Source organism: Sander vitreus, chromosome 2, assembly GCF_031162955.1.
Source record: "Sander vitreus isolate 19-12246 chromosome 2, sanVit1, whole genome shotgun sequence".
Taxonomy (NCBI): Eukaryota; Metazoa; Chordata; class Actinopteri; order Perciformes; family Percidae; genus Sander; species Sander vitreus.
Window position 1 is genome coordinate 7,282,267 of NC_135856.1, and position 27,261 is coordinate 7,309,527.

The 27,261-nt window shown below is 40.8% G+C and overlaps 1 protein-coding gene and 1 non-coding gene across 3 annotated transcripts; one reads left to right on the plus strand and one right to left on the minus strand.

Annotated features, from left to right (window-relative positions):
* Positions 1-1,014: 1,014 nt before the first annotated feature.
* On the minus strand, positions 1,015-1,086 carry trnac-gca (transfer RNA cysteine (anticodon GCA)). Its single transcript has one exon. It is a non-coding gene; the product is annotated as a tRNA-Cys (tRNA).
* A 9,294-nt stretch (positions 1,087-10,380) lies between these two features.
* Positions 10,381-26,769, plus strand: LOC144533543 (uncharacterized). 2 transcript variants are annotated; one of them, XM_078274976.1, is made up of 7 exons: positions 10,381-11,282; positions 19,835-19,937; positions 21,399-21,464; positions 21,604-21,800; positions 22,655-23,831; positions 25,048-25,183; positions 25,709-26,769. In XM_078274976.1, exons 1-6 carry the CDS (start codon positions 11,211-11,213, stop codon positions 25,173-25,175), a joined length of 1,743 nt encoding a protein of 580 aa, XP_078131102.1. In that variant the 5' UTR covers positions 10,381-11,210; the 3' UTR covers positions 25,176-25,183; positions 25,709-26,769. The 2 variants fall into 2 exon arrangements, with proteins under 2 accessions (XP_078131102.1, XP_078131109.1); XM_078274983.1 differs by lacking the exons at positions 10,381-11,282; positions 19,835-19,937 and adding an exon at positions 20,334-20,451.
* The last annotated feature ends 492 nt before the right edge of the window (positions 26,770-27,261 follow it).

Consider the following 27,261-nt stretch of genomic DNA (forward strand, 5'->3'; position numbering starts at 1 on the left):
ACACACACACACACACACACACACACACACACACACACACACACACACACACACATATATAGAATATACCAGTGCTACATAATGTCACGTTAGCTTAGGTACTGCACATGGAGTCTAGACATCTCTTGTTATTCCAGTGTGCAGGACATCCTTTCACTTCTTTTCACTTTTAATTGGTTTACACCCAGTCTGAAAGAGTATGGATGCAAATAAAAACAATAAAAAATTCTATATATGTCACATGAATTTGAACAGGTAGTTTTCAGAGTAAAATACTTCTACACTTTGAATTCAATGGTATTTACATTTCAACATCAAGCTTTTAGTAGTTATATTTAGCTGCTTATAAGATTCTAATGGCTATTATTTCCACAAAAAAACATGCCTGTATTGTGTTTTTTCATGTGGCCATATTTCTTTAATCTGTCACATATAAAAAGGGTTTCATATGTGATAATGTGACAGTTTTCAAAGGTGATGCATTGCATTTTACACAACACAGTGACATTCTGTAGGTTTCTTAATGTAACTGAATGATGCACAAAACAGAGAATCTTTTTTATTGTACACATGAAAATGTGTTTTAGACTTGTAAGGTTTTGTTTTTAGTTTGTGTTACTGTATTACTCATGTTGTGGGGACATTCATTTGTTTACACAGTCACATTGTGGAGACTCGCCTTCCTTTTGGGGACATACTTAACATAGGTAATTACATTTTAGGGTGAAGACTTCATTTTAGGTTAGGGTGAGGTTAGGGTTTAGGTTAAGGTTAGGGGATGGGTTAGGATTAGGCAAATAGCAGTTATGGTTATGATAAGGTAAGTCTTAGGGAAATAAATGTAGGTGCATGCCTGCCTGTGCATTCAATTTTACTTTGGTGTAATCTATAGAGCTGCAAGGCTGTAGCCAAAGCTGGCGAAGTCAGCAAACCATGCTTGAATGTGGACAGTCATCCCAGTTTGTGGATATCAAAGTTGGCACTTTCTGTCTACCACAATAGCAAACAGATAGTAGGGGGCACCCAGATTTGAACTGGGGACCTCTTGATCTGCAGTCAAATGCTCTACCACTGAGCTATACCCCCTTCCATGCATGGATTACCATGCTACATATCATGAAAATATTGTGAAAAAAAAGTGACCTAAGCTGCGTCATCAATTTGGGGGGTCCTGGTGACCTCTTGATCTGCAATCAAATGCTCTCCCACTGAGCTATGATCTATGGGTTTATATTAAGGAAGTAGCAGTTATGGTTATGGTAAAATAAGTCGTCAGGAAATTAATGTAAGTCAATGTAATGTCCTCTAGATGGAAACACAACTGTGTGTATGTGTGTGATGTGTGTGTGTATGTGTGTGTGTGTGTGTGTGTGTGTGTGTGTGTGTGTGTGTGTGTGTGTGTATGTGTGTGATTGTGTGTCTATGATGTGTTTTAGTTTTAGTTTTAAGTTTTAGTTTCACAAGGACGTAATAAGTAACTATTAGTGTGCTTAAATAAATGTTTTAAGTGTTTTAAAGATAGGAAATTGGCGGGCAGTAATGCAAAGTTTATGTGACTTAAAGTTAATGGGATGAATCATGTGAAGCTGTTGACATGGTCATTCTAACACGACAGACTGTGGTTTTACTGTGAAACTCTGAGGTGTGCGATAGTATGTGAGTCTGTGTTGACTGTCTGGATGTGGGGGTGCATCTCAGAAGCAGTGTGTACTCTAAGTCAGCTCTTCCTGTATGAATAAAAGGCGGTCCTCAGTGTTTCACACTCCTGAACCTGGTGACGGCCATGTTCCACAGCTGCTCCAAGCTCGCTGCCTCATTGTGCTGTTTGTATATTTAGCTGCTCCGTTCCACTTCCTCTGCTGTTGACGTTGGGAAAACACACAACAATACAGCCAATATTCTCCCTCTCCTTTCCTCTCCTCTCAGCATCCACCCCCTCCTCCCCTTTTCCTCCCTCACGCCTTCCTTTGACTCAGTGGTCCGTTACTCGCTCTCCATCTCTTCAAAGCATTCTTTGAGAAAGAAACTGTGAAGTGATTCACAGAGCCACAACAATGCCAGTGGGCAGCCATGTTTTCCCGAATCACACATAGTATTTGATTAACACCAGTTCAAATGCAATATGAGGGCTAAAAATGGAATAAGAGGCTGTAAAATCTAAATCAAGACCTGGGAGGCAAACACTATCAGATATAACTCATACTCACAATTTGGCAAAGTTGCATACTTGTACTTAACTATTCTTGGTTCAATTGTAACTACTACATTGTTTGCTTCAACGAATGTTGGCTGGTTAGCTAGTGGATTCAAACACTTACTGCTCACTTTATTTTTGAAAGGGTTCATATACTTGGTGATGCACATGCTCAGATCATTGACTGATGTTGAATCAATGAGTTTTGGGGAACATCACAAACCCTCTCCAGGATGACCCATATGGGATTGATCAAACCCCTAAAAGTAAAGGTTAATTTATCTAAGTTCATCCAACTTACCCTTAAGACAACATAACTTTGTGACATAAATTCATGGAATGCCTTATTCATTCATGCCTCGTGTCTATTATTGATGTCTTATTTCAATAAATCGGACAGTTTCATCCTTTGCTGATATGATGATGCTGATGATAAAGTTCCTCCCTGATAACAGCTGCAAGTCGAGACAAGACAGAATGAAGTTGTATTTTCTTTGCAGCTATTCTTCATCGTGCAGTTGAGTTTTCTTCATGCATTTATTACCCTTTCGCCGTAAAGGCCAACTGTATCTCATACACCGCCTATTCAGTGTTTGTGTCTCCAAACGCTGAATTGGCGGGGGTGTCTGCATTTTGCAGCTGGTAATCGTAAAAGAATTTCATTAGCCTGACTTTCAGTGATAAACGTGTAGTGTCTTGTAATCGTCTAAATGCTTTTTCAGATTCCCAACAAGAATGAAGTGAATACATTTTATTTGAAAAATGTTGAATTTTGGCACCAAAACTCATCTAAATGTCACTGCAGTCTAAACACAGCAGCAGCTGCAGCAGCAGCAGCCTTTAAACTAAAACGTAGTGTCATTGCAATGAAAGACAAATCAGTACTGTATAGTATATGAATGGATTTCTTTGGTCACACACTTACTTTAGACAATCCACTGCTCATCTTACAATACCAGGGCAAATGTCTGAGAAGATTAAGGAATCTTCCCTGATGAGAGTCCACCAATCCAAACCTTGCTTAATAAAGTGAGTGCATCAGTTCATCATTTGGTGGACACTCTTTGTCCAAAGTGAGTTACTCTATGTGCACTCACCTCCAGATAAACAAGTTCTAAAAGTCAATGTAAATTATAAGTGCATCAGAATCTTTCACTAAATTAGATTTTTTTTAAAGTTTAATTTAAAGGACAATTCCAGCGCAAAACGAACCTAGGGGTTAATACCAGATGTGTACCCACTTGATCTGGGACATGTTGTCATGCTAATCGAATGTGTTTGTAGCTTGAAACAAGCTAGCGCGGACCGCTGATTAGCTTACAACGCTAGTATTCGGGGCACAGGGAAAGTAAAAATAAATTGCTATTTATACCACTAAAAAGGCTCAAATTATCACCAAACTTCAACAGTAGCATAATGAGGGTCCCTACATGTAAACCGAAGCATTGAGAACATTGTAAGTGTACAGACAGTTTATTAAAAAGATTAAAAGATTATAAAGACAGTCGCGTTCTCGTATACAGGTGGCCGCCGTCATGGGAGCTACTGTCTTTCTAAACTATCTTTTTAATAAACTGTCTGTACACTTACAATGTTCTCAATGCTTTGGTTAACATTTAGGGACCCTCATTATGCTACCGTTGAAGTGTGGTGATATTTTTAGCCTTTTTAGTGGTTTAACTAGCGATTCGTTTTTACTTTCCCTGTGCCCCGAATACTAGCACTGTAAGCTAATCAGCGGTCCGCGCTAGCTTGTTTCAAGCTACAAACACATTCGATTAGCATGAAAACATGTCCCAGAGAACGATCGAGTGGGTACACGTCTGTTATTAACCCCTAGGTTCGTTTTGCGCCGGAATTGTCCTTTAAGACATTAGATAATATATGTACTTTCAAAATAGTTCAAAATGAGTTTTGTTTTGTTTTGAAGAAGTTCAAATAAAAATGCTTTCCTAATAATATAACTGATATGTTTGCAAGTTAGTGTTTTTTTTGTGGCGTGATCACTTGTTGCAGGGCTAGTTTATGTTAATATTCATCATGACATCACTGGCCTGAACTGTTACTCTACTTGGCTGTTTAAATAAAGTAGAATTTTAAAATGATAGCCGTTTCCCTGGCAGAGTCCTTGGCAGAGTGTAAATAAACCCTAGCAGCTAAAACCAAAGGCCCTCTGCTATTGATCCTGCAGGATTTATCAGGGATAATCTTCGCTAGGGGATTCACTACATATCTAATATGCCCTGATGAGATGGCCGCAGAATCGTGTGTTGAGCTTGTGACCTGAGTTTGAACTCTGGTAGGAGTACAGCGGCTGTTTGCCTCATCCTGCAACTGGCTGCGGTGACAGAGGAAGTTGGCAAGAGGAGAAGAAGAAAAAAAAACACTCTATTAATTAGATCAGGATATTGGACAGGAAGTTAATTGACACTCTCACACACATGCCCATTGAGGTTTTGAAAAGGGAAGTGAGCGGAGAGGAGAGGGAAAAGAGAGGAGACAAAACCAAATAAGTGGAATGAAAATAATTAGAAAGAGGCAGCCTTCAAAGCAACTAAAACAGACAGTCTGACTTGAACTAACCCAATATAAGATGCTCTTAACTAAATGTGACTGACTAAAACCTCCTTTGATGATTTCTGTATTGGTTGTCTAGTCAGGGAAAAAGTGTCCTTGTTGCTCTTTGTAGCATCTGAAATTGGGGTAGTATGACACACATAAAAACCACATTTATCTATGTCCTATCTTAACACACTTGCTAAGAGTATGTCCACATTATGCCCAGTTCAATTTGTAAAAGCATCTTAAAACTCATACTGTGTGGAAATCTTAAAATGTCTATCCACTTTACTTAATCAGAAAAAACCTATATCATTATTTTTAGAACATTCAACTCAAAACACTTTATTCTGCAATTTGAGGCAATTTCAAGCAAGTGAACTGGCAAACACAAATACACACAAACAATTTATTCACAAACAAAAACATTTACAACGAGAAGGGCTCTCTGGGAGTGCTGACCTCTGGCAAGGCATGCCTTATGTCACAATGTTAATACAGTGTGAATTTTTCAAGCCTGGAACTAATTTCTCCGATTATTCTGACACTACATGAATGCAGGACAAACGGCCTCTCTCTATCTATTAAAAATAATTAGTGTATCCACCCCATGATTCCAATCTGCTCCAAAATGTAATGGGTTCTTCATTGGCCCATGCTACACCCTTCCACCAAAGTTTATCTTTATCAGGCCAATAACTTTTCTGTAATCCTGCTGACAGACAAAAAAAACTGATTGAAACAAATACATGATAATGTAAGAAAACATAAGAAGAAAATACACAAGGATTAATGCCAGTGGCCCATCTATAGGTGGGTCATAATATCCAACACCCTAATGGCGCACTATGTCAAAAGTGCAAAAATTGCAAGTACATTCATCAATCCATACACAAGGTGAATTGATCATATCTTCTACTAAAACAGAGTCTTATGAAATAAAACAACTTGCTTCTATTCATTTTATGAACATGAAACAACCACTGACAAAAGGCCTACTTTAGTGGTAAGCAAATATTGGCCCGTGGGCCAAATCTGGCCCTCCAACAAAAATGCCAAACAACACTGACAAAAGCTGGAGTCTTCACTTTTACATTAATACATTTCCATATTTGTCATAAATCTACTATAGATAACAATGCAAATCTCAGAACTTCTGCCTGATGAAAATGATGACTGTGTTGCCTCTGTCCTTCCCATGGCTTTGCAATGGCATAAAAATAGAGTATGGTATCACACACCTGTGACTTCCAGTGTCACAGACAGCTTTGCATTTCACCTGCTCACACACACACACACACACACACACACACACACACACACACACACACACACACACACACACACACACACATAGCACACACAGCACACACAGCACACACACATGCACAGTACATCTCCTTCCTCTCGGACATACTGGAAATTCCGTGTTGCATTGAGGACTGACAGCAAGCAACTCTGTAAACCTGATACCTTTTCAAGATGTCACACTTAGACACACACACACACACACACACACACACACACACACACACACACACACACACACACACACACTGTACATGTACACTGTGGTCATTAAGATGAGGGGTCGCACTTCATCTTGTCAGTGTCAGCAGTGCGTCCCCTCCGTCTGTCAGTCACTATATACGCTTTGCATGAAGGTCAGCATTTACATTAGTACATGACTATGTGTGTGTGTGTGTGTGTGTGTGTGTGCGCGTGTGTTTGTTTGTGTGTGTGTGTGTGTGTAGTCCAGGAATAGCAGCACAGGGATGCCTGTTTCCTCTGTCTTCCCTCTGCAGGGAGGAAGACTCTACCGTGACCCCCTGCTTCCATTATGACACATCCAGCTGTGACCCTGAAATGAAACACTGAGCTTACTGGAAAACACTTGCGGTCTACTTTGAAACTGTAAGCAGATTTGTCCTCTGGTCAGTTCAAGACAAAACATATTCATGAGAAACTTTGTCACAGAGACAGACCAGCAAATAAGCTAGATTGAGACAAAAGCTGAAGAGATGGCAGATGAACACATGAAAGATGTTTAGATTTTGTAAGCATGAGGTCAGAGCTTCTCTCCCTCTATAGCGTTTAGCTTAGAGCGGCGCCATTGCAACCATAAACAATACTGGCTCTAACCTTTTGCTGCTTCCTGTTTGGTGCAGGAGGGAGCGCACAGCGCAGACCCATTGGTCAGTCCTTCCAGAAAAATGCTGAGTTTTTTTGCGATTGTTGCGGGCAAAAATCCTTGCGGCACGTTTTATTAAAAAATGCGATGGAATATGCAGGATATTTATGCAATTTTATGCGATGAAATTGCAGGAACTTGCAAAAACTGCGGTTTCATCGTGGCTTCATCGCGGGGTTTGCAGCTTTTCGATGATGTTCACGTCACTTCATTACGTCACTTCATTACGTCACTTCATTACGTCACTTCATTACGTTCCCATGGCAACAGGGGAAAATGGCTTGTGTGCTTCTTGTGTGAAGTAAACGCAACATTTTTCAACTTTCTGCTAAGATATATGTGACTTTTTTGCAACGAAAATGCGAGTATTATGAAATCATGCAAGACCCGCATATTTTGCGCGAAAATCCCCAATTTATGCGGCGAAAGTGCGGCGTATTTCAAAAAATGCGCATAATCGCGTTTTTCTGGAGGGACTGATTGGTTGTTGACAATGTTCACATGATTTAACTTCACTACCAAGACTTAAAACTTACAATAATATCAAACACGTTTGATTTTGTCGGAATGTCAAGACGTGAAAAAGACTGACTCGGACTGAGTTTTATGACCACCTTACACAAAAATGATTGAGACGATGGAAGTGCGCCCCAACTCTGGCAAGACTCTCATGATTTCATTCCGATATTGCAAATTAGTCTGTGACGGTGGAATCGCTTGAAAAGTCGTTTGGTGTAAGGTCGACATAATATGTAAAGTTTGTCAAAGGAGGCCTTTGTTGTAGTAATATTTTATCTACGGGATCTCGTAGATAAAATGTGGTACTAAAGAACCCTTTGAACAACACGACACAAGCACTTCTTGAACATCTATCAATACTATCAATGCTTTTAAAACATTCAAAGTTTTGCTGTGTGATCTTGGCATCTCAGTACAATGACCGCAATTTGCCTTTTATCATCAATCACCTTTGCAATACAAATTACTTCTGAGGACAGACATGAAACAAACATGATAAGAATCAGCTTGCCATGATGTGTGTGTTAGATCGTTATCACGTGAAGAACTAAGTATAACTGTAGCAGCAGTGCTGGTGTTTGAGGTTGGGCCATATTTCTGTAATCATACTGTACATTCTTCATTTTTTTGTGAAGGATTAGATCTGCTTTTGAGATTGAGTTTGTTGAACAGGTCCTGTTTAAAACCCATATTGGACAAATTATTATTCAATGCAGATTGTTGCTACATCTTAATTGTGTCTATGGGCTATCTTTATTGATTTTTAAAGCATATTCTTAGTTTCACATCCAACATTTGAACTCCTTTGATATTGTTCTCTGTATGGCTCCTTAATGTTTGATGTTTGAAAGACAAATTATTTCTGGATGTGACGGGCGAAGTTGACAGTGTTTGCACAATTGAAACAGCTGAGTGGTCAGTGAGTGTAGTGAAAATGCCGTCCTGGGATTGTCAAAACTTTCTGGTCCTCTTTGGTTTGCCAACCCCCGGCCTTCAACAACAATAATCCAAGCAGATTACAACAATCTTGTTTTTTGTTTTTTAGAAAACCATTTGACCCGGGGCTGACTCAAAAATAACTGGAATTACTGATGACATAATGCACTTTCTGCATTTTACATAAGAAGGAGAAAACAGACGAAATGCATTTTCACAACTCAAATCCATTGTGCTTTCAACGTTCTTCATATTCCTCCTAATAATACAATCCAATAAAGATTGATCTTGGGTTTCTGGTACAGTCAACAGTGTATTAATGGTGACCTCATCATATTTAAAGGTAAAGATAAAACACCAACTGTTATTTCAAATGAAGTCTTTTAATACAGTCATTCTCAACCAAGGGTAGGCCTGCTTACTTAGAACCTGAGTTGCAACAGAAAACATAAGTCCTCTGGGAGGCCTCAGTTAACTTGTTCTTAACTGCACTGTACATTTTATTCTCATATTTTATCATTTTTTAAATTTTTTTTATTGTTTTTAACTGCTCTTTAATGATTTATGTAAAGCACTTTGAATTGCCCTGTTGCTGAAATGTGCTATACAAATAAAGCTGCCTTGCCTTGCCTTGCTTAAAGTAATAATAAATGAATGGTTAAAAAAAATGAATAGCTAAAAGTAATGACTTAACAGCTAAAATGATTCGCTAAAAGTTATGGATAAAAGTTGAAATAGTTATCTTAATGGATTGCAAGCGGCTGAAATGGTTAACTAAAAGTAATGGATAAATGGTTGAAACATTCAGCTTTACTCCAAGTAGGCTAGTAGATGTAGTAGTAGTAGTAGTAGTAGTAGCAGTAGTTCACATTCAACAAGTATGAAACAATTAACAATGTCAAGTTTTATATAATAGTTTTGTACATTTTGAACATACATTGGGAATAGATGAATGGGTAAGTGAGTTTATCTGACAGGGCTGTGGGGTTACAGTACCTCTCGCTGTGGAGAGAGTTCTGGCAATGCGAGACTACCGTACATCAGACCAAAAAAGGTTGGGAATCACTGTTTTAATACTCATATCATGCACTAATCACAGAGAAAACAACACCTCTTTTTCCGTTGGAAAAAAAAGACAAAAAATAAACATTTCATAAGTTTTGTTATGTGACATTTTACGTTAACATAATGCATATTAGGGATTACTAATCCCGTATTGTTGCTCCAAACTTTCCCTTTAAGAGCACTCATGGGTGCTCAGGTCTCCTTGCTCCTAATAAGGAGGTGGTGAGCCCTGCCTTCAAGAGGAGAGGAACAGGGGCTCTGGCGCACATTTGAGGACCAGAGTCAAGTCAGCAACATGAGAATTTAGACTTCCGGTAAGGAACTTTCAAAGTAAAGCTTTTAATACAGGCCACACTGTCACTGCCTTGTCATTACAGAAATATATATACGTGGAAATAACAATAGCTCCATCTGAGAAACAGAAAGTGATCAATTGAAAAAGAATGTTTTCCTTCTGGCTTTATTTCCATCTATTTTCAAGGCATAGATTCAGAGCCATGGAGCGGGGCTGATAAATTATCCAAAGTCAGTCACATTCATGAAATATTCAAGATACAATTGACACAGTGTTATATTAGCTTTGGAGTTGGTTTTAATGTAGCATGTCTTTTGAATGAATGCCTATGGTACTTTTTTATTTCAATAAATCACTTGAAATGATGCCAATCTGGTGTAATTACCATTCTCGTTTCTCTCATCCTCAGTAGTCTTGATTTGTCATACACATTTAATTTGTTTGTGATAACCCAGTTTCAGCACAGAGATCATGAAATGTTCATGCACATTCCACTCTCTTCTCTTATGTTGAAAGCAAAATCGCCCAGTTTCCGGTATGATTCGGCCTTTGTCTGTCTGACTTGATGTTTGAAACTTCAGGAGGGAGGCCTGTTTCTATGTGTAAAAGCTGCCCACCGCTCAAGACGCAACCAGAGAGGAGAAGCACGAGGGGCGAGAACAACCTGATCTAGCTGGTGAACGGAGAAACACCGGGACAGGGAGCAGAGACAGGCAGAGACAGAGTGCGATATACACAGGGTGGAGCTATCGATAAGAAAGACGCTTAATATAACAGATAGGCTGTTTGCAGTGAAGTGAATCGCGCCGGGATGAGAGTAATCTGACTTTTGCAGCGGAGCGTCCAGAGATTTACGCACGAGCGCGCCATTCCAAGGTGAACCAACTTTTACGCACGGACCTATGGAGATGCGGGGTTTCACTAATGAGGATAATGCTGCATTATTGTTACATTAAACTGCGATTTTGGCACGGGAGCTCGTGATCTGAACATTTTTGACTGGAGTTTTGACCCAAAAGTGGACACATCGAGCACTTTGGCACATGTTGACGAATCTTTTTTTTAAAATTATTATTATTACGCATTTGGAGACGTTCTTGGAATCGTAGCGGGAGTTTATTGGGACTCGCGTGGCCGTAGCCTTCGTGTATGCTAATATAACACTCATTACTCATTACGCACCTGTCCCACAGTATACCCTTGAGAGTTTTCAAAACAGCTTTATGGACATAGTCAGACGTCTAGCCTGCGTGTGAGTCACCGTGAGTAAACATTCATCGGACAAGCGGCGCATATAGGCAGTGACACATTTGGGGATATTAAACAGTGCGTGCCTTGCACAAGTGGCAAGCATACTACACCAGGACCAGGCTCGGTGCAGCCGGGGGATTGGACGCCGAGGTGCTAAATGCCCAGCCGGTCGCTTGCGGCTCCTCAGGCTGGGCGGCAACATGAGGTCCTGGGTCCTGCTGCTGCTGCTAGCTGCGCTCTCAGCGGCCCGTCTGCGGCTCGGCAGCGCTGAGGTAAGACCGGGGGATGTGCTAGTAAACATATGACCTCTAGTCGGTGAGGGGAAACATGACAGACATGGATTTAAAATGCATGATTGTACTAAATGACAGTCATAAAAACATTGATTTTAAGATAAAAGCATTATGATGTGGTGGTAAATGAAATGTTGTTATAATGATTATAAGGCAAGCAACCACCAAATTAATAGTCCAATATCAGGGGGGAGGAGGGGGGGCATGCTATTCTACCTCTCTTATGAACCCATGTGAATATTTAGGTGGGTAAAGCCCCCACGACATCTCTGGTCAAGTTGGAGGGAAGATTTAAGTGTGAGACAGACCCAGAAAGACAATATTGAATATAAACCCTTTTCTGGACCATGAAGTCATCACCCAAATTCTCTTGATGGGGACATTGTTGATCTCTGCCTGTCTTAAATTCTCTGCCTGGATCCTCTCAGTGATCTTTTACTAAACTGGCAATAATGTTTGCTCCAAGAGAGCTCTGTAAGATTAATTTCCAAACACACACACACACACACACACACACACACACACACACACACACACACACACACACACACACAAACAAACATGAAAGGAAATAAGGTTGGGAGTTCACACAGACACTGACATGACTGGTCAGAACTTCCTTCACTTTTAAGGAGTATTTGACATACACCACCTGTGTGTGTGTGTGTGTGTGTGTGTGTGTGTGTGTGTGTGTGTGTGTGCGTGTGCGTGTGCGCATGTTTCTGTGTGTGCGTGTTTCGGTGTGTGTGTGTGTGTGTGTGTGCGTGTGTGACAGCCTGTACATCAGTCTTTCCAGTTTTCCCATCTGACTCTGCAGCTTCTGCAGATTGAGGGATCTGTTTCTCTCTGCGGTTCCTCTTCATGTCTTATAAAAGGAAGAGTCATTCTGTCATAGAAAGAGGGAGAGAGAGAGAGGGTGAGGCAGGGCCTTGGCTGGTGGCCCAGCAGAAGGAGTTACATCTACAGTAACTCCTGCTGCTGGAATACTGTCACACCAGAACACCACACCACACTGAGGTCCTGTTGTCACTCCACCACTGAAAGTATTTTCTGTGGGATATATTCTCTCAGTGCTGTGTGTACTGTTACCTTATTCAGCCCAGTGTTTCCACCAGACACCTTTAGCTGGCAGCCAGCAAACAGAAACTTTCAGGTGACCAAATACACATTATGGTAGAAAAGAAACAAAGTATTCACAAAACTCCAACTGAGTATCTTCTATATGGCTGAAATTGGTCAACATGTCCAACAACACTGTTATGTGTGTGATGTGCAATTATTTTTTGCTCTGTACCAATGATTGTTATCCACCTCATCTTGACATGCAAAGCCAATGTAACCGTACCAGTATTATCTTTATTTTCTAAACGAAAAAATTTAATGTTTTACCTAAGATGGCAAAGTGTCTCACAGGTCATGCTGTTCACACCCTCATTTGGTCATCTCCAACACTTTGTCATGTGGATGAGCTGTCAGATGACCACTGTAAAACCTAGCAATGATAGCGTATTGAGTAGAAATTAAAGCAGGCTCTCATCCAGACCATAACCTCTGGAGTTAACATATAAGAAATGAGTAATTAACCATGGTCTCTGGTGTCTCATACTTTGTACATCCAACCGTCCACTCCATCCGAAGATTTTTGTATATTTTTTTATATATTTTTTTGAATACCAACATCGTGCTGCTTCTGCCTTTGCTTAATTACTTGTGTTTCTTACGACTTATGTAGGAATCTCAAAGCATCTCAAAGGTTCCACATCGTGTAGCTGGTGGAACCAACGATTGGAGAACTCTTTGACATTCACATAATTACAGTTCACATAGTACACATGCAACAAACATTGAGCTACAGAAGGCAGAAGCTCAGTCCAAGCACACAGGCACTTTGGGTTTAAACTGGCTGTTGTTGGAGTTAAACCTGGGCTCCAGTAATCTACAGGATAATCACGGAAACTATCAGCATGCTCGACTTCATGTGCATGATGAGTCAAACTGCAGCTTACTGTAGCATGTTTTTGTATTTAAAAGAACACTGACCTACCATGTGAGTCCAACTGAGACTCTGTGACACTCTAATCCTCTTCTTGTCACAATGTTTAGTCCAATGATGGAAAAAATGGAGACATCTTTGACGTCTTAGTTCTGCCACATCTGTCTGTGGAAAAGACTTCAGTTTGTCACACACACACACACGCACACGCACATGCACACACACTCTCACACACAGATTATTCAGCAGTCACCACAGGTTCACTAAGGTTGACGTTATAAGTACATCCAGAAAACATGATGGTCCATTTTTGTTTACTGTGCAGCTGTTTTTCTGAGCAATCCAATCAAACCTTAGTGATTATATAATATCTTTACAAATAAACACACACACACACACACACACACACACACACACACACAAAATAGTGCATTGTTACGAGGTTCTTTTTTTTTTTTTAAATCCATTTAAACAGAACTGGAGTCAGACAAAAGCACTCACACAACAGGTCAGACCTCAATGCTTTCATCATCTTGTGTTCAAATGAGTGTTACATCAACACACACTCACAGTGACACACACACACACACACACACACACACACACACACACACACACACACACACACACACATCTAATTGGTGGATTTTAAACAGTTTGTAGTCTGACTATTGTCTCTGTGGGTCAGTTTGGATGAGTTGCTGCTGCCCGGCTTGATCCATTTTACATAAGAAACACAACTAATCTGCCAGGGATTTCACAGACCTTGTGTAGCAGTGTGTGTATTTGTGTGTGTGCACACACATCTGGGTGCATGGCCGGGTGTAGCTGCGTATGTATTAGTGGACATATGTGCTTGTGTTTGTTTGTGTGTGTGTACAGCCGGGGGGCTGTGCCTCTGTCGTGCACGTGTGTGAGATAGAAAAGCGCAGTGGTACATAAGAGTATTTGTTTGTAAGCCTTGTGTGGTGTAGAATTAGAGGAAAAATCTAGCCAGAGAGTCATTTGTTTGAACAAAATGATAAAAGTCATATAGATTTGTGTATTACTTATTTAAAAAAAAAAAAAGGATTATCTATACAAAGGATAGAAATTAAAACCACTAGATGAAAAGGTTCAACCCAGTCTCACGCTAGTTTGTGAAATGGTCACGTTATTTAGATGTATTGATTCGTGTACAGGTCACACTTTTTGAACGTGCAACACGTGGGATGCAATCCCCGGTCTCCTGTGTGAAAGCTCTGTGTTGTTTGACCCATCCACCAGCCAAACCGACCTCCCTTCGCCGATTTTCGCCTTATCAATACTACTCGCTACCGTAATCGTTGTGTTCTGTGATCGCGAAATATGCTTCCCATTGAAATACATTACTTTAAAATTCGTGCTCACCACACGAAAATAACAACATTAACGTGTTCAGTACGAGAATCAATAGATTCAATACCGTGACCATTTCACAAACTGCCATGAGACGGGGCTGAAAGGTTACAGATATAAAAAAGTGAAATTTTTTGACATTGCAATGGTGACATGGACTAAATGAAAGATGTATGCACTGTCTGTGTGCATTTCACCGTGTCTATGGTTCCACATGCTGCAAATTAAAACAATTAATGCTGGAATCAATATCATATTTTCAAATTTCTGTAACGACAGATAACAATACTGGTATTCTACTGGAGGAAAGCACTGACATTGCAAATATACAATAAATCTAGAAAAACTTTAATTACTGTAAGCAGTGAGACAACATTCCAGGCTTATTAAAACACTTCTGTGAATGCGCTTGGGGCTGTTTCAGAGTAGAATTAATGCTTCCCTGTATTTAATTGGACTCCCAGCAGCTGGAAGGCTTTTCCTTTGAAGCAGCTGACAGTATGCAGCTAACAGTATCAGCTAGCCGCGGATGCTAACTTTTCACTCAAACTGGCTGGTAATGTAGCTTTTGTGCTACTTTGTGCATATCAAACCAGTGTCAAAGATTGTACAGGAAGACTGGTGTGCATTTTCACTGTTCTGGTAGTGCAACCATTTGTGTTTGGGCTAAAACTAATGATTCTTTTTATTTTATTTTTTTATCAGTTAATCAGCTGATTATTTTCTTGATTAACTGGTTACTTCTTTTTTTCTGTAAAATGTCAGAAAATAGTGAAAAATGCCTATCATGACTTCCTAAAGTGCCCAAGGTAATGCCATCAAATTGCCTGTTTTGTTTGAACGGCAGTCAAAAGATATTTATTTTACTAATCGACAAAGAAAAGAAGGAAATCATCACATTTCACAAGATGGGAATGTTGAATAAAAAGTGGCATAAACAATTATATTATTATTATTATTATTATTATTATTATATTACTAACACTAATTGTTTCAGCTCTAGGTTTGTGAAGATGCGTCAGTGCTTATTGTGGGTATTCATATTGCCGTTTATACCAGTACAAGAAGTCCCTAAGGTTTTTAGAGCCTTTTGGTGATCTTACTGTATAACCCACTGTGGCAGAGCATTGAACACGCAGAGGGGTTTACTGCCTTGCTCGGAGACCCCGCTCAGCCCCTGAGACTGCGTCTCTTCCTTCTCCTCCTTTACTGTATTATTAGATTATCATCTTGTCTCCTGTTTTCTTTCCTCCTCTACCCTCCTGTCTGCTCCTCTCTTCTGTCATCTTTCCATCCATCATCTTTATCCTCATCTCTGCAGCAGTGTGGGAATCTGTCTCTTCTGCTGGTGTGTGTGTGTGTGTGTGTGTGCGTGTGTGTGTGTGTGTGTGCGTGTGTGTGTGAGAGAGAGAGAGAGAGAGAGAGAGAGAGAGAGAGAGAGTACCCACCGGGCTCTGTGAGTCTATCAAGTTTATGCGACAGTATGCTGGCCCTCTGCCATACTTCTGATAAAAGAAGGCATTTTTTTGTGACGCGGTGTGATTGTGAGTCACTCGTCACACACTTGGATTCAGTGTTTTTGTGTGTGTTTACTTTTTCAAAACCGTGTTTCTGTGTAATAGCATGTTTCTGTGTGTGTGTGTGTGTGTGTGTGTGTGTGTGTGTGTGTGTGTGTGTGTGTGTGTGTGTGTGTGTGTGTGTGTGTGAGACCAGTCAGCTGGCCCCATAATTACATTCCATTACACATTCACCTTTCTCCTCAAACATTCCATAAAATCTCTTTGCCTTCCAGGCTTCCTCTAAGGCCCCATGCAGTGTGTGTTGTTGCAGTATGTGTGTGTGTGTGTGTATGTGAGACCTGCTTGTACATGATGACATCGTACTAGACAATCTTCTCGACCCAAGAGCTTAGCTACATACACTCACGCAGTGTAAGATATGAAAAATGCCAAACTTTCCATATACATGTTGAGAAAAGACATTTACAGGCTTCACAGAGAATTAAAACAGGAGAGGCCTATTTTGTGTATATGTGTGTGTGTGTGTGTGTGTGTGTGTGTGTGTGTGTGTGTGTGTGTGTGTGTGTGTGTGTGTGTGTGTGTGTTAGATAGCAAATAAGGAACCTGTGTCAGATTAATCCTGGGTAATATAAATCTTCTGCTCAAACCACTATTATTAGCTTGTTGTTCTCTGCCCTTTTTTTAACCAGCAGTTTGTTGTTTGTCCATTTGAGGAACTATTTCCTGTCTGTGTGTTCCACTCTCTAATTTCAATGCGTGTGTTTGCGATTAGCACTGTCACTGTCATAATAGCATGTTACAGGGTGAAAACTGTGTGTGTGTGTGTATGTGTGTGTGTGTGTGTGTGTGTGTGTGTGTGTGTGTGTGTGTGTGTGTGTGTGTGTGTGTGTGTGTGCGTGTGTGTGGCGCTCTCTGGACAAATTGGGCGGACAGTTAAGTGGTTAAGCATCTGTACGTGAACTGAAAAAGAGGGGGTGAGTGTGTGTGTGAGTTTGTATGTGTGTGTGTGTTTGCTTAACTAGGTCAGCCAATGGCTCATGAAAGTCATCCAGGTGTCCTGAGCCACCACCGCCCACAAAGCAAACAAACAGAGAGAGAGAGAGAGAGAGAGAGAGAGAGAGAGAGAACATGATGGAGAAGGGGAAGACTAGAAGACAATGTACTTAGACTCAGAGAGGGACATAAACTGATGAATTCCTGTAAATCCTTTATTGCCACAAAACAATCCAGCTCATTAATTGGCATCATTGTACATCCAGAGGTATTACATGAAATATACTACCTTGGTATAAACAGTGTGACACAATTTCTGACGAAAATTTGACATTGTGTCATAGTGTATGTAGCTAGTCAATTGTTATTTTATGAAAAAGAAATGCAACAGTATCAGTTTCTCTCTAGAATGGTATTTTTGTCCTCTTCTGTTTCAGAATCCGTTGGAACAGTAACTGTGTTTCCATCTATCTATTTGTATGCACACTTTCAGTTTGCACATAAAAAACCTGAATAGAAACGCCAGAAATCTTTAAAGTCAAAACATTGCAAAACATTTTTTTATGCGAGGCAGAAAAGTTTGCTGGCAATGAAAACAAAATGCGCCATGTGTGTAAAGCAGGATAGCTAAACATGCACTAAAGTGTCCTCATAAAACATAAAAATGCCATATTTTCATCACATTTTACACAGTTTTCTTTTTCATTTGCCGTTTGACTGACCCTTTTTTAATTTTAAAATCTTGTTGCACCCTCTTCTTCTACTGCAATGGTTTAATGGTATGTGGCTGGAGAATTAGCAGGAAATTGATACAGGTATAAATGCAGTGTTAAAAGATAATATTTTAATCTCATCCTCATCTACATAAAGTTACACATTAACTAAGCCGTGTTTGTCCTGTATAATCACTGTCGTTTGAATGTAAGAAGAAAGTAGATTGGCTAAAAGTTGTTCTATTTGGGCTAAAATCATAGTTTTGGGGTTGAATAAAGTTTAAATATAAAAAGGTGGGACATTCAATCAAACAAATCACAAACAGAAAACTTTAATAAATGCAGAAAGTGCTCTGAATGTTGATGCTCCTGATAATAATAATGGAAAGTCATGTCAGCAATGTTGATGCAATACACTATATCAGAAATATGTTTTTCCATTAAATTCAATGTGAGGGCAATTGCATTCATGAATAAAGTTCACAAATCCACAGGAGGAATGGAAAAGCTCTGACAGATAACACTGTTACATACAAAATGAGACTGTAAAGAAATGAATTTGCATGTTTTATATATTTTTCTGACTAACTGTCTTTGGGGAGTGAGCCTTCATCATTAGTGGCCAGAGGTTTACTTGTAAGATACTCTAAAGATGTCATAGATTTTGTATCATGATGGCAGTGAGGAAATGAATCCTTTTACTTTTCTCTCCTGGCATCTCAGGGAGTTATCCAAAATTATTTTCGTCTCACATTCTTAACACACCCAAATTAGTTTTGGCACCTGTTTGGCATGTGGCTATATCAACCGATGATCCAACTGCTCTGAGATAGTATCACCTTACAGCCAATCAAAGCAAAATGTGACACAGAAAAAAACACACACAATCACACCACCGAACCAACCACACTGGATCATATTAATCTTAGTTCATTGAGTGAAAAGTTAAATTACTTACATAACTTTGTTGAGTAATAACTGATATTACAGTTACGTTTTGTAAACTTTGAACATGTCGATGATTGCTTTAAATGCTGTACATGCTTATTTTAAACAATCTTTTACCAAATCTGGTATCTTTAACTCAAGATATTGACCTTATATAAGCATGTTAACTGACATTGCATTGGGAGAAAGATGAGAGAGGCTAATTTCCTGTGTTACACCGGGGGCAACTGCGGTGTTTGTGGGTAAACAGACAGGGAGAGAGTGACAACAGCATCAACAAACACCAATCACAACCATCATTTCCTCTGCAGGAGGAAGTGAAACTGGAGCAAGTGTTGACAGGAGATGGAGGAATGAGATATTATACATCAGCCCTCTTTCGCTGTACATCTCTCTCTCTCTCTCTCTCCCCCTCTCTTTCTCTTTTGATATTTCAGAATGGTAAAAAATAGATGAACTTTAAAGAAAGAAAAAAAGATCAAAATATCTTTCTGCTCATGTAAGTTTTATGAGATATTTGCAGTTCCTTCTGCTGTTGTTTAATTGCAGTTCAACCCAAGTATAAGAACTGTAATTAACAAAATCAATGACTATCCTAGTATATATCAGTGAATGCACTTGAGCACAAATACCTGGTGAGAACAATGCGACCATGTGACTTTATTAATTTGATGGGGACCACCTGAATGCCTCATTAAACAACTGATGGTGTACAATAGATTACAGGATACTGAGGGCTTCAAAGGATACTGTACAATGGTTATGATTCAAGTAGGAAATGGTTGCATTTCTTTAGTTGCTTAGGCCTTGCCGGCCTATTATGATGTATTTGTTCTAGAAATCAGCAGATTTAAAGGGGCCAATTGGGACACCGCTACTGATTCTGTTCACTCTAATAGCGCCCAAAACGTTATTAGCATACTTTGCAAAAATTGTTGTTTTCAAGGCTAAAATGCATGACCACTATTTGTCTATCTGTCTCCACAGGGTGATGCGCTCCCCTCGTTGCTGGTCGACCTGGTGAGGAACTCTCCCATCTCTTCTGTGGACGACTTGAAGCTGCTGCTGCTGCAGGAGACCAATGCAATAGGTACTAATGACCAACACACACACACACACACACACACACACACACACACACACACACACACACACTAATAACACAGACATGGAGGAGGTAAGCGTTTGTGTGTATCTACAGAGGCCTGAAGAGATAGGAATGCAGTAAGGGAGAGCATCAGCATATGTGCCAGGCTCCATGTTAAGGCAATATTTACCCGAGACAGCAGCAGCAAGAATGATGAACCAGCTTGATCAAGAGAGAGAGAGAGAGAGAGAGAGAGAGACAGAAAGAGAGAGAGAGAGAGAGAGAGAGAGAGAGAGAGAGAGAGAGAGAGCTGTAACCTTGGTTTTTTTCAGACAATCTGAGACAGAGAGAAACTTCCAGCACAAGGTCACTGCATTGTTTTCCTGCTCTGGATTCCTCTCCGTGCATTGAAATATGGATGTGTGTGTTTGTGTGACAGAAAGAGACCACCACCCCCCTCGATGCCTCCACCCCCGAAAACCTAAACAGTCAGACACATGCACACGCAGCTCGGCGGGTGATTAAAAAATTCATTAATCTTATCCTTCTGAAGAATCAAGTCACACATACATATGTTAATAGACAGCTCTTTGATCATTCCATATACATAAATAATACAGTGGCATAACAAGAGAGGAACCAACAGAGGGAAGGATCCTCAGAAACAGGGCACGAGGAAGTGACTCAAAGTGTATGTTTTTATTTTTGCTGAAGCCTGTGAGTTTGGGAACAAGTTTTTTTAAGGGCAGTAAATGCATGATTTATTTGATGGATCTGCGTGTTGCCATTATTGTGGTTTTTACGACGCCGTGTTCTGTTTGTGGTCAGATTTTGTTGCTTGTCATCATATATTTTGTGTTGACATTAGTACTTAGCTCAACCACGATTTACTGTGAATTACAGAACCAGTGTGCTGATTCTTATAGGCCAACTGGCTTTAACAGAATTGTTACTACATAAAGAAAGCAGTCAATCTTACAAAACATGTAGGAACAGATAACGGCACAGATAAAATTACAAACTACCTTTTGAGAACATTAAGAAACTGTTCTCTTTATGCACCAGGCAGTTAATTAGCACACTGTAAGAGTGCAAACATGCACACTCACTGATCCACACAAGAGCTATATTTAACATCTCATATCTCTCGTCAATAGTATTCTTGACATTGTGGAGACAAATTGCTGCAGAAAATAGCCTAATTGTTTTACTGGGAGGAGAAAAAATGGCTTCCTTTTTGCGTTGAACAATGAGCTTTTCTAAAAACTGCCCTAACAGCCTCACATGCTTTACAGATTTCTCTCATCGCTTGTAAAAGTGCTGGCCTCAATGTAGCCCAGATTTCAGATAAAAGTTGGAAGATATTATTGTAAGTTGACTTTATTAACTCTTTGTTTTTGTTTTTGTCTCATTCCCCCCCCCCATTTTCCCTCCTTTTAATCTCCCCTCCTCCTTTTTCTGTAGAAGAGGAAGAAGACGAGCATGATAGTCTCACAAACCACACCCATGGCCGATACACTAGAAGTCTTGGTAGGTTTCCTCATCTATTTGTGTCCCTTCCTGTGTCTTTTTCTATCCTTCTGCTTCTGCCTTCTGTCTCTCAACACTTCCTATGCCATTCCTACCAAATATCGCCTTCTCATTCTCTTCTTGCTCCCTCTCCTACCAGTGGAGGCGCAGCCGGCTCAGCAGGCGGTATGTAAAGTTCGGACGGAGGTGATGGAGGTGACCAGGTCAATGCTGGACCGCCGCAATGCCAACTTCCTGTTATGGCCACCATGCGTGGAGGTGCAGAGATGTTCAGGCTGCTGTAACACCAGACTGTTGCAGTGTGTCCCCACTGTCACCTCCAGCAGATACCTGCAGGTACACAGTGCATACAGCAGCTGCCATGAGGAAAATGGAGTTTCCATTGGACAAAGCCGGGCTAGCTGTTTCCACGTGTTTCTAGTCTTAAAGCTGCGACAGGCTCTTTATTTTTGGCGTCATTTAGCAAAAATTCCATAATAATCTTTCATCATATTGCAATTCAGGTGGTCTGAGAGAAAACTAGACTTCTGCACTTCCTCTTGGCTCTGTTTTCTGGCTTTAGATAATCTTTTAAACTTCAAATTATGGTGTTTATTTGCATTCTACCCACTGCAGCTTTACTGTAATGCTAAGCTGAGGTAACATTCTAACGGCTCGAGCAACATATGTAAGACATACTTTTACTTTTATTTTATGCTATGTATTTACAGTCATACGAGTAGTATCAATCTTCTCATCTTGCTTCTTATCAAAGGCTCAGAAGATTTAAAAAGCTCTGTGTTGTCGTTTTAATATTCAAAGGATGATGTGCACCCTTTGGGTAGACATTGCACGTTAATATGCAGAACCTGATTCTATACATGATGTAACTTCAAGAACACGTAACCCAACATTTCGTTCTCCAGCAATTTATACATCAGTAAGTCTTGGAATGAAGCCACCAAATGTTATGGAATTATTAGCTTGTCTGGAAACGTCTTCAACTCTGCTGCTGGTTGCAACAGGTGCCACTGCACAGCAACAGTATGTTGGTTTAAGTGAAACAAAACAATGAGATTGATTTGTTGGAGTTCTCTTTGTATAGTTTCTGTGGATTTTCCATCATGTCTGGACCCCAAACTTCATTAATGCTTGATTTGTGTCAGATTTTGTGTGCTAATCTTTTTGATTTTTTTCTGCCTCCTATCCAGGTGATAAAAATCCAGTACATAAACAAGAAAGCCCACTACGACAAAGCCATCATCTCAGTAGAAGACCACGTCAGCTGCAGGTGCCAACCTCCCTCATCTTCCTCATCCTCCTCATCTTCCTCTTCCTCCTCATCTGTTCCCATGTCTCACTCGTCCATTCAGAGCAACCCCAAGCCCAACCCCCCTCCACCTCCACCGCAGCAGCCTCCCCCATCCTCCCACCTTCCCTTGCCCCTCCCCCGGACCATCCACCAAGCTCCACCAAAGACTGCTTCCAAGGCCGACCTCCATCGCCATGACGACCTGAAGCACAACCAGCAGCACTACCACCCTGAGGAGCGTGAGCCGGTGGCGAGGCAGTGGCAGCAGGGCAGTTACACCCAGCTGGTGCACTGGACGCAGCCCAGGGTGCACCAGGCGCCCACACACGTACAGCCCGGGGTGCACCAGCCGATTGCTGGGGTGCTCGGGTCGGTTAGCAGCTGGCCATCTGAAGCGAGGGCGGAGCATAGCATCATGGGAAATACACAGCAGGTCGGGCAGGGGAGCGGGTATGACGGGAGCAGGGAGGAGAGCGGTGTGCATGTAGCAAACAGCGGTGGGGGAGTGCATCATCCAGATCACACGCAGAGGCAGCAACAGTTGTTGCAGCATCAGCAAAGGCAGCAGTTTCCGCAGCAATATCAGTATCGCCATCAGCCACGTTATCCACAGCAGTTCAACCATGGAGCAGCGGAGGACCAAGAGCTGAGGACACAATATCGACTTAACACTCCCCAATCAGACAGCGCCTCTCCGCCTGACAGCCCAACCCAGCCGCCCAAATTAGAACAAAACCCCACCAATCCAATGACCACCAATCAGAAAGACTCAGTGACCAGCCAAACAATTACAGAGGTCACGAAACACAAACAGACTGAGACTGCTATGACCAGTCAAAAAGAAGGGAACGAGAAGGAGGAAAATGGGTCTGCCAATAGTGGGGACTCGGCCGCGGCAGAGCTGGCCAATCAGGGGAAGGAAAAAGACTCAAATCTGACCAGCGGGGTTAGTCATTTAACAGAGGAGGAGAGGAGACAGAAAGTCCTTGAGATAATACGGAGGGAACCGGATCGACAGACTCATCTTCATCCGCATCATCCTCAGCAAAGACCAAAGCCGACCACATTTAAAACAGGTACCGCTCATCTGTGTGAGAATGTGTGTAAGTGTGGATGAAAGTTGGTTTTACATGTCACCGGTCACTTCTGCCAAATGTTTTTTAATATTAGTTCTTCCAACAATTACAAATTGGACATGTAGTGCAAGAGGCAGTCCAGGCAGTTAATTAAGTTTGGGGACTCACACGATTATAATAAGTGAGACAGCAGACTTAGCAGCGTCTTTCGTTAAACCCTCCCTGACTTGTTAACCACATCTTTTAAACTCCACCTCCAATGTTTGGAACACAGGCATTTTATTGCAATATGTATCTAACGTCATATATCTATGACATCTAAAGCCCAATCTGAGATAACCCTGATGACATAACTATGACAGAGGGTTGACGGAGGGGTAACCACTACTACTACCACCGTTACAGTCCAGTTGCCATGTGTGTGTTGTCTCCGTGTTAGAGCATGTCTTGTAATTTTAGCTTTTAATGTATGAGAGAATGAATGGGGGAGTTTCCCGGATAGGAAGCAGTCCACTGCACACTCACGACCAAACGTCATGACCACATGTGTCCTGCTATTCTTCCAAAACCCTCTGAGAGCTCTGCAGTCTGAGAGGTGGACTTCCCACTGCTTCATGTTTGACTGAAACCTGCAGGCGGTCACAGACTTTGTTACGCAGACGTCTATCTATGAACTGCCGTTCAGAGTGCAGTTTGAGACACTACAGGAGCTATACACACCCTGTGTTTATTCTTCACTGGTGCTATATACTGCTATTGAAACCAAGACGAAACGGTTGTTCATGTGATTCACTTTTAGCTTGGTTCCCTTTTTTTTAAATTTCTTTTTATGTTACTTTTCTATCTATTGTTTTTCTCCTCTGTGTTTGATGGTTGTTCATGGCCCTCCAGTGACAGTATTAAGTCCTCATAACTTAAGAGGACACAAAACTCAGCCTCCAGTGTCAGATGCTTTAGTGTCACACTTCCTTCTGCTTTGCTGTTTTGTTTAGCTGTTTGAACAAATGACCAGTGTTGTGAGTTTTCTGAGGAGGAAAGTTTTCTTATTGTTTATTGCTAATCTCTCACACATTACATCTTTGACACCACTAATCAGATTTGAATGTATATTTTAAAAAGATGGTGAGCTGCATTTATAGTTGGTCGAAAAAAAAAAAAGACTCACTGTTAACTTTTGTACTTACTGTGTCCTCTACCTTCTCTTGATTTCCTTCAGCCCTCTCTACTGCGGCTCCCATCTCGCCCTCAGCCCGTCGGGCCCCGTTCCGTCCAGCCTCGCCTCGCCGCAGGAGGAAACACCGCAAACGCATCAGCAAAGCAGCCATCAGAGCCATGATCATGTAGAGCTGCAGGTGAGCGAATGAGCCTGAGGGATGGAGGGGTAATAATCCTGCTTTAGTAAACTGAGGCAGCATGGGGACATAATGAGAGAGAGGATAATGGTCTAAATCATCTGTGCAAAAGTATTTTTGATGCTTTGAATCCCTATAGCAGAGCCTGACATCTGGGCAGTAAAATAACAAACTTAGAGTCTTAGATTCACCTGCAGCTTCGCAAATTAAGTTAAGCCAGAATAAGAATATGTGAATTTGCTAAATGTTTTTACAGATTGATTTCTTTTCTGCCATTTATTTGACTTACTTTCGTTGAATCAACATCTTTATAACACTGCTTTAAAGGTGGGTTTTCTTTGCTGGAACAAAAACAAAACAATTATTGTCTGTGCAAAAGGATGGAGGTGAATGGAAAATATATGTACAGCATTTGTGACTACAGTCATATGTAAAAAAAAAAAAGCTGTGAGATGAATTTATTTATGAGTGTAAACAAATTAAAAAATAACTTATTTATCTTATGATTTTCTCTTTCCCTGACAGGAAATGGTAAAGCTAACCAAAAGTCAGACAGATTGTACCAAAGGACTATGGAGAGACAAGAAACATGGGATTCTTGAATGTGGGATGATTGTCTCTGTGGACGGTTGCTGAGGGATCCACAGAGGTGATGGGACATGGGCCGCTGTTTTTTATTGGACAGCTTGAGAGAAAGCCACCTTTCCTGCTCCAGAGCTGCCGCAGAGCGTCCGGCTTTATGGATATATTTTAAGTGCAATCTCATTAAACTCTTTGGAATAGAGGATATTTGTCACACTAAACACTGGATTTCATTCCATACAATCCCAATAACATGGATCGATGGAAGATTATCATACATCCAATGCTAGACTGGTGGTCTCTTCATGCAGTTGACAGCCATTGATTGGCTGCTTTAACATATTTGACTTCTAGCTCAACTACTGATTGGTCCACAAATGGAGAACTTGACAATGACTTGGACTAAGATGTCATTATTGGGGGCTAAATGTGGAGCTCAAGATAACATTGGAAAAGTGGAGAACTGGATTTCTACACTGGGACAATAACTGGAAAACTGGAGAGTGCAGCTCAGGCCTCAATGCCAAACATTACTGTTATCCTACAATGTCTGAATCTAACTGTATCTAACACTGGAGTAGCCATACACTGATCATACTACATTGACTAGAGAAGTGCTCCACCGTTTACTGTAGCTTAATGTACTGGAAAACATCGATAACCTGCTCATTTTGTACTACTGCCAGATCGAAATGGAATAACAACCAAATGCCTGCCTAGATAACATGCTATGAATATCCACATTAAAGCAAGTCTTAAAGACCTGGCTTTTAGAGATGAGCCAGTTATAGCCAACACTGTATGTCTAAATGCTTTTAGAAAATGATTTATGGGGGGGGGAGAAAAACTTTATTTCTTAACTTATTTAAAAAGGAGGATATGAAGTCCTCCATGTTCTCAAGTGTAATTATTGTTGCAGACATGTTTCAGATTATAATTATTGGTTGTACAACTGTTACTGTTATGAATGTTATTTTTAGTAAAAAATAAAAATGTTCAATGCGTATTTGTTTATAGTTGTCTACTTGTGTTTCAGATTTTGTGTACTTGTTTGAGTGTGCATGCATGTATATATCTGTGTGACATGTCAATGCATGAATGTAATGCATTGTGCATGTAAAGTGTGTGTGCATGTGTGTTTAGCTGTGTACATGCACTCATGCAATAGCCTCTGCTAGTCTTTGCCCTATGACTGAACGCCCTGCAGCTCTGTCACGCAAAGCGAGGCTAGGGTCAGCAGAAATGTCTGGTTGCTATAGGAACTCGCCGACAGACACGTCAACAGAGAAGTATCGCATGGTGAAAGAGAGACGAGGGAGGACGGGGGGGGGGAGGACGGGGGGGGGTGTCAGTGCAGGAATGGACAGAAGATGAATGGCAGAGAGGGAGAGGGACGAAGAGAGGGTGAAGGCCCTGTTTGGGGTGGAGTGAAATGAAACATCACAGTTAAGTGAAAAGGAGAGAAATTAAAATAAAATGGCAATAAGGGTAATAAA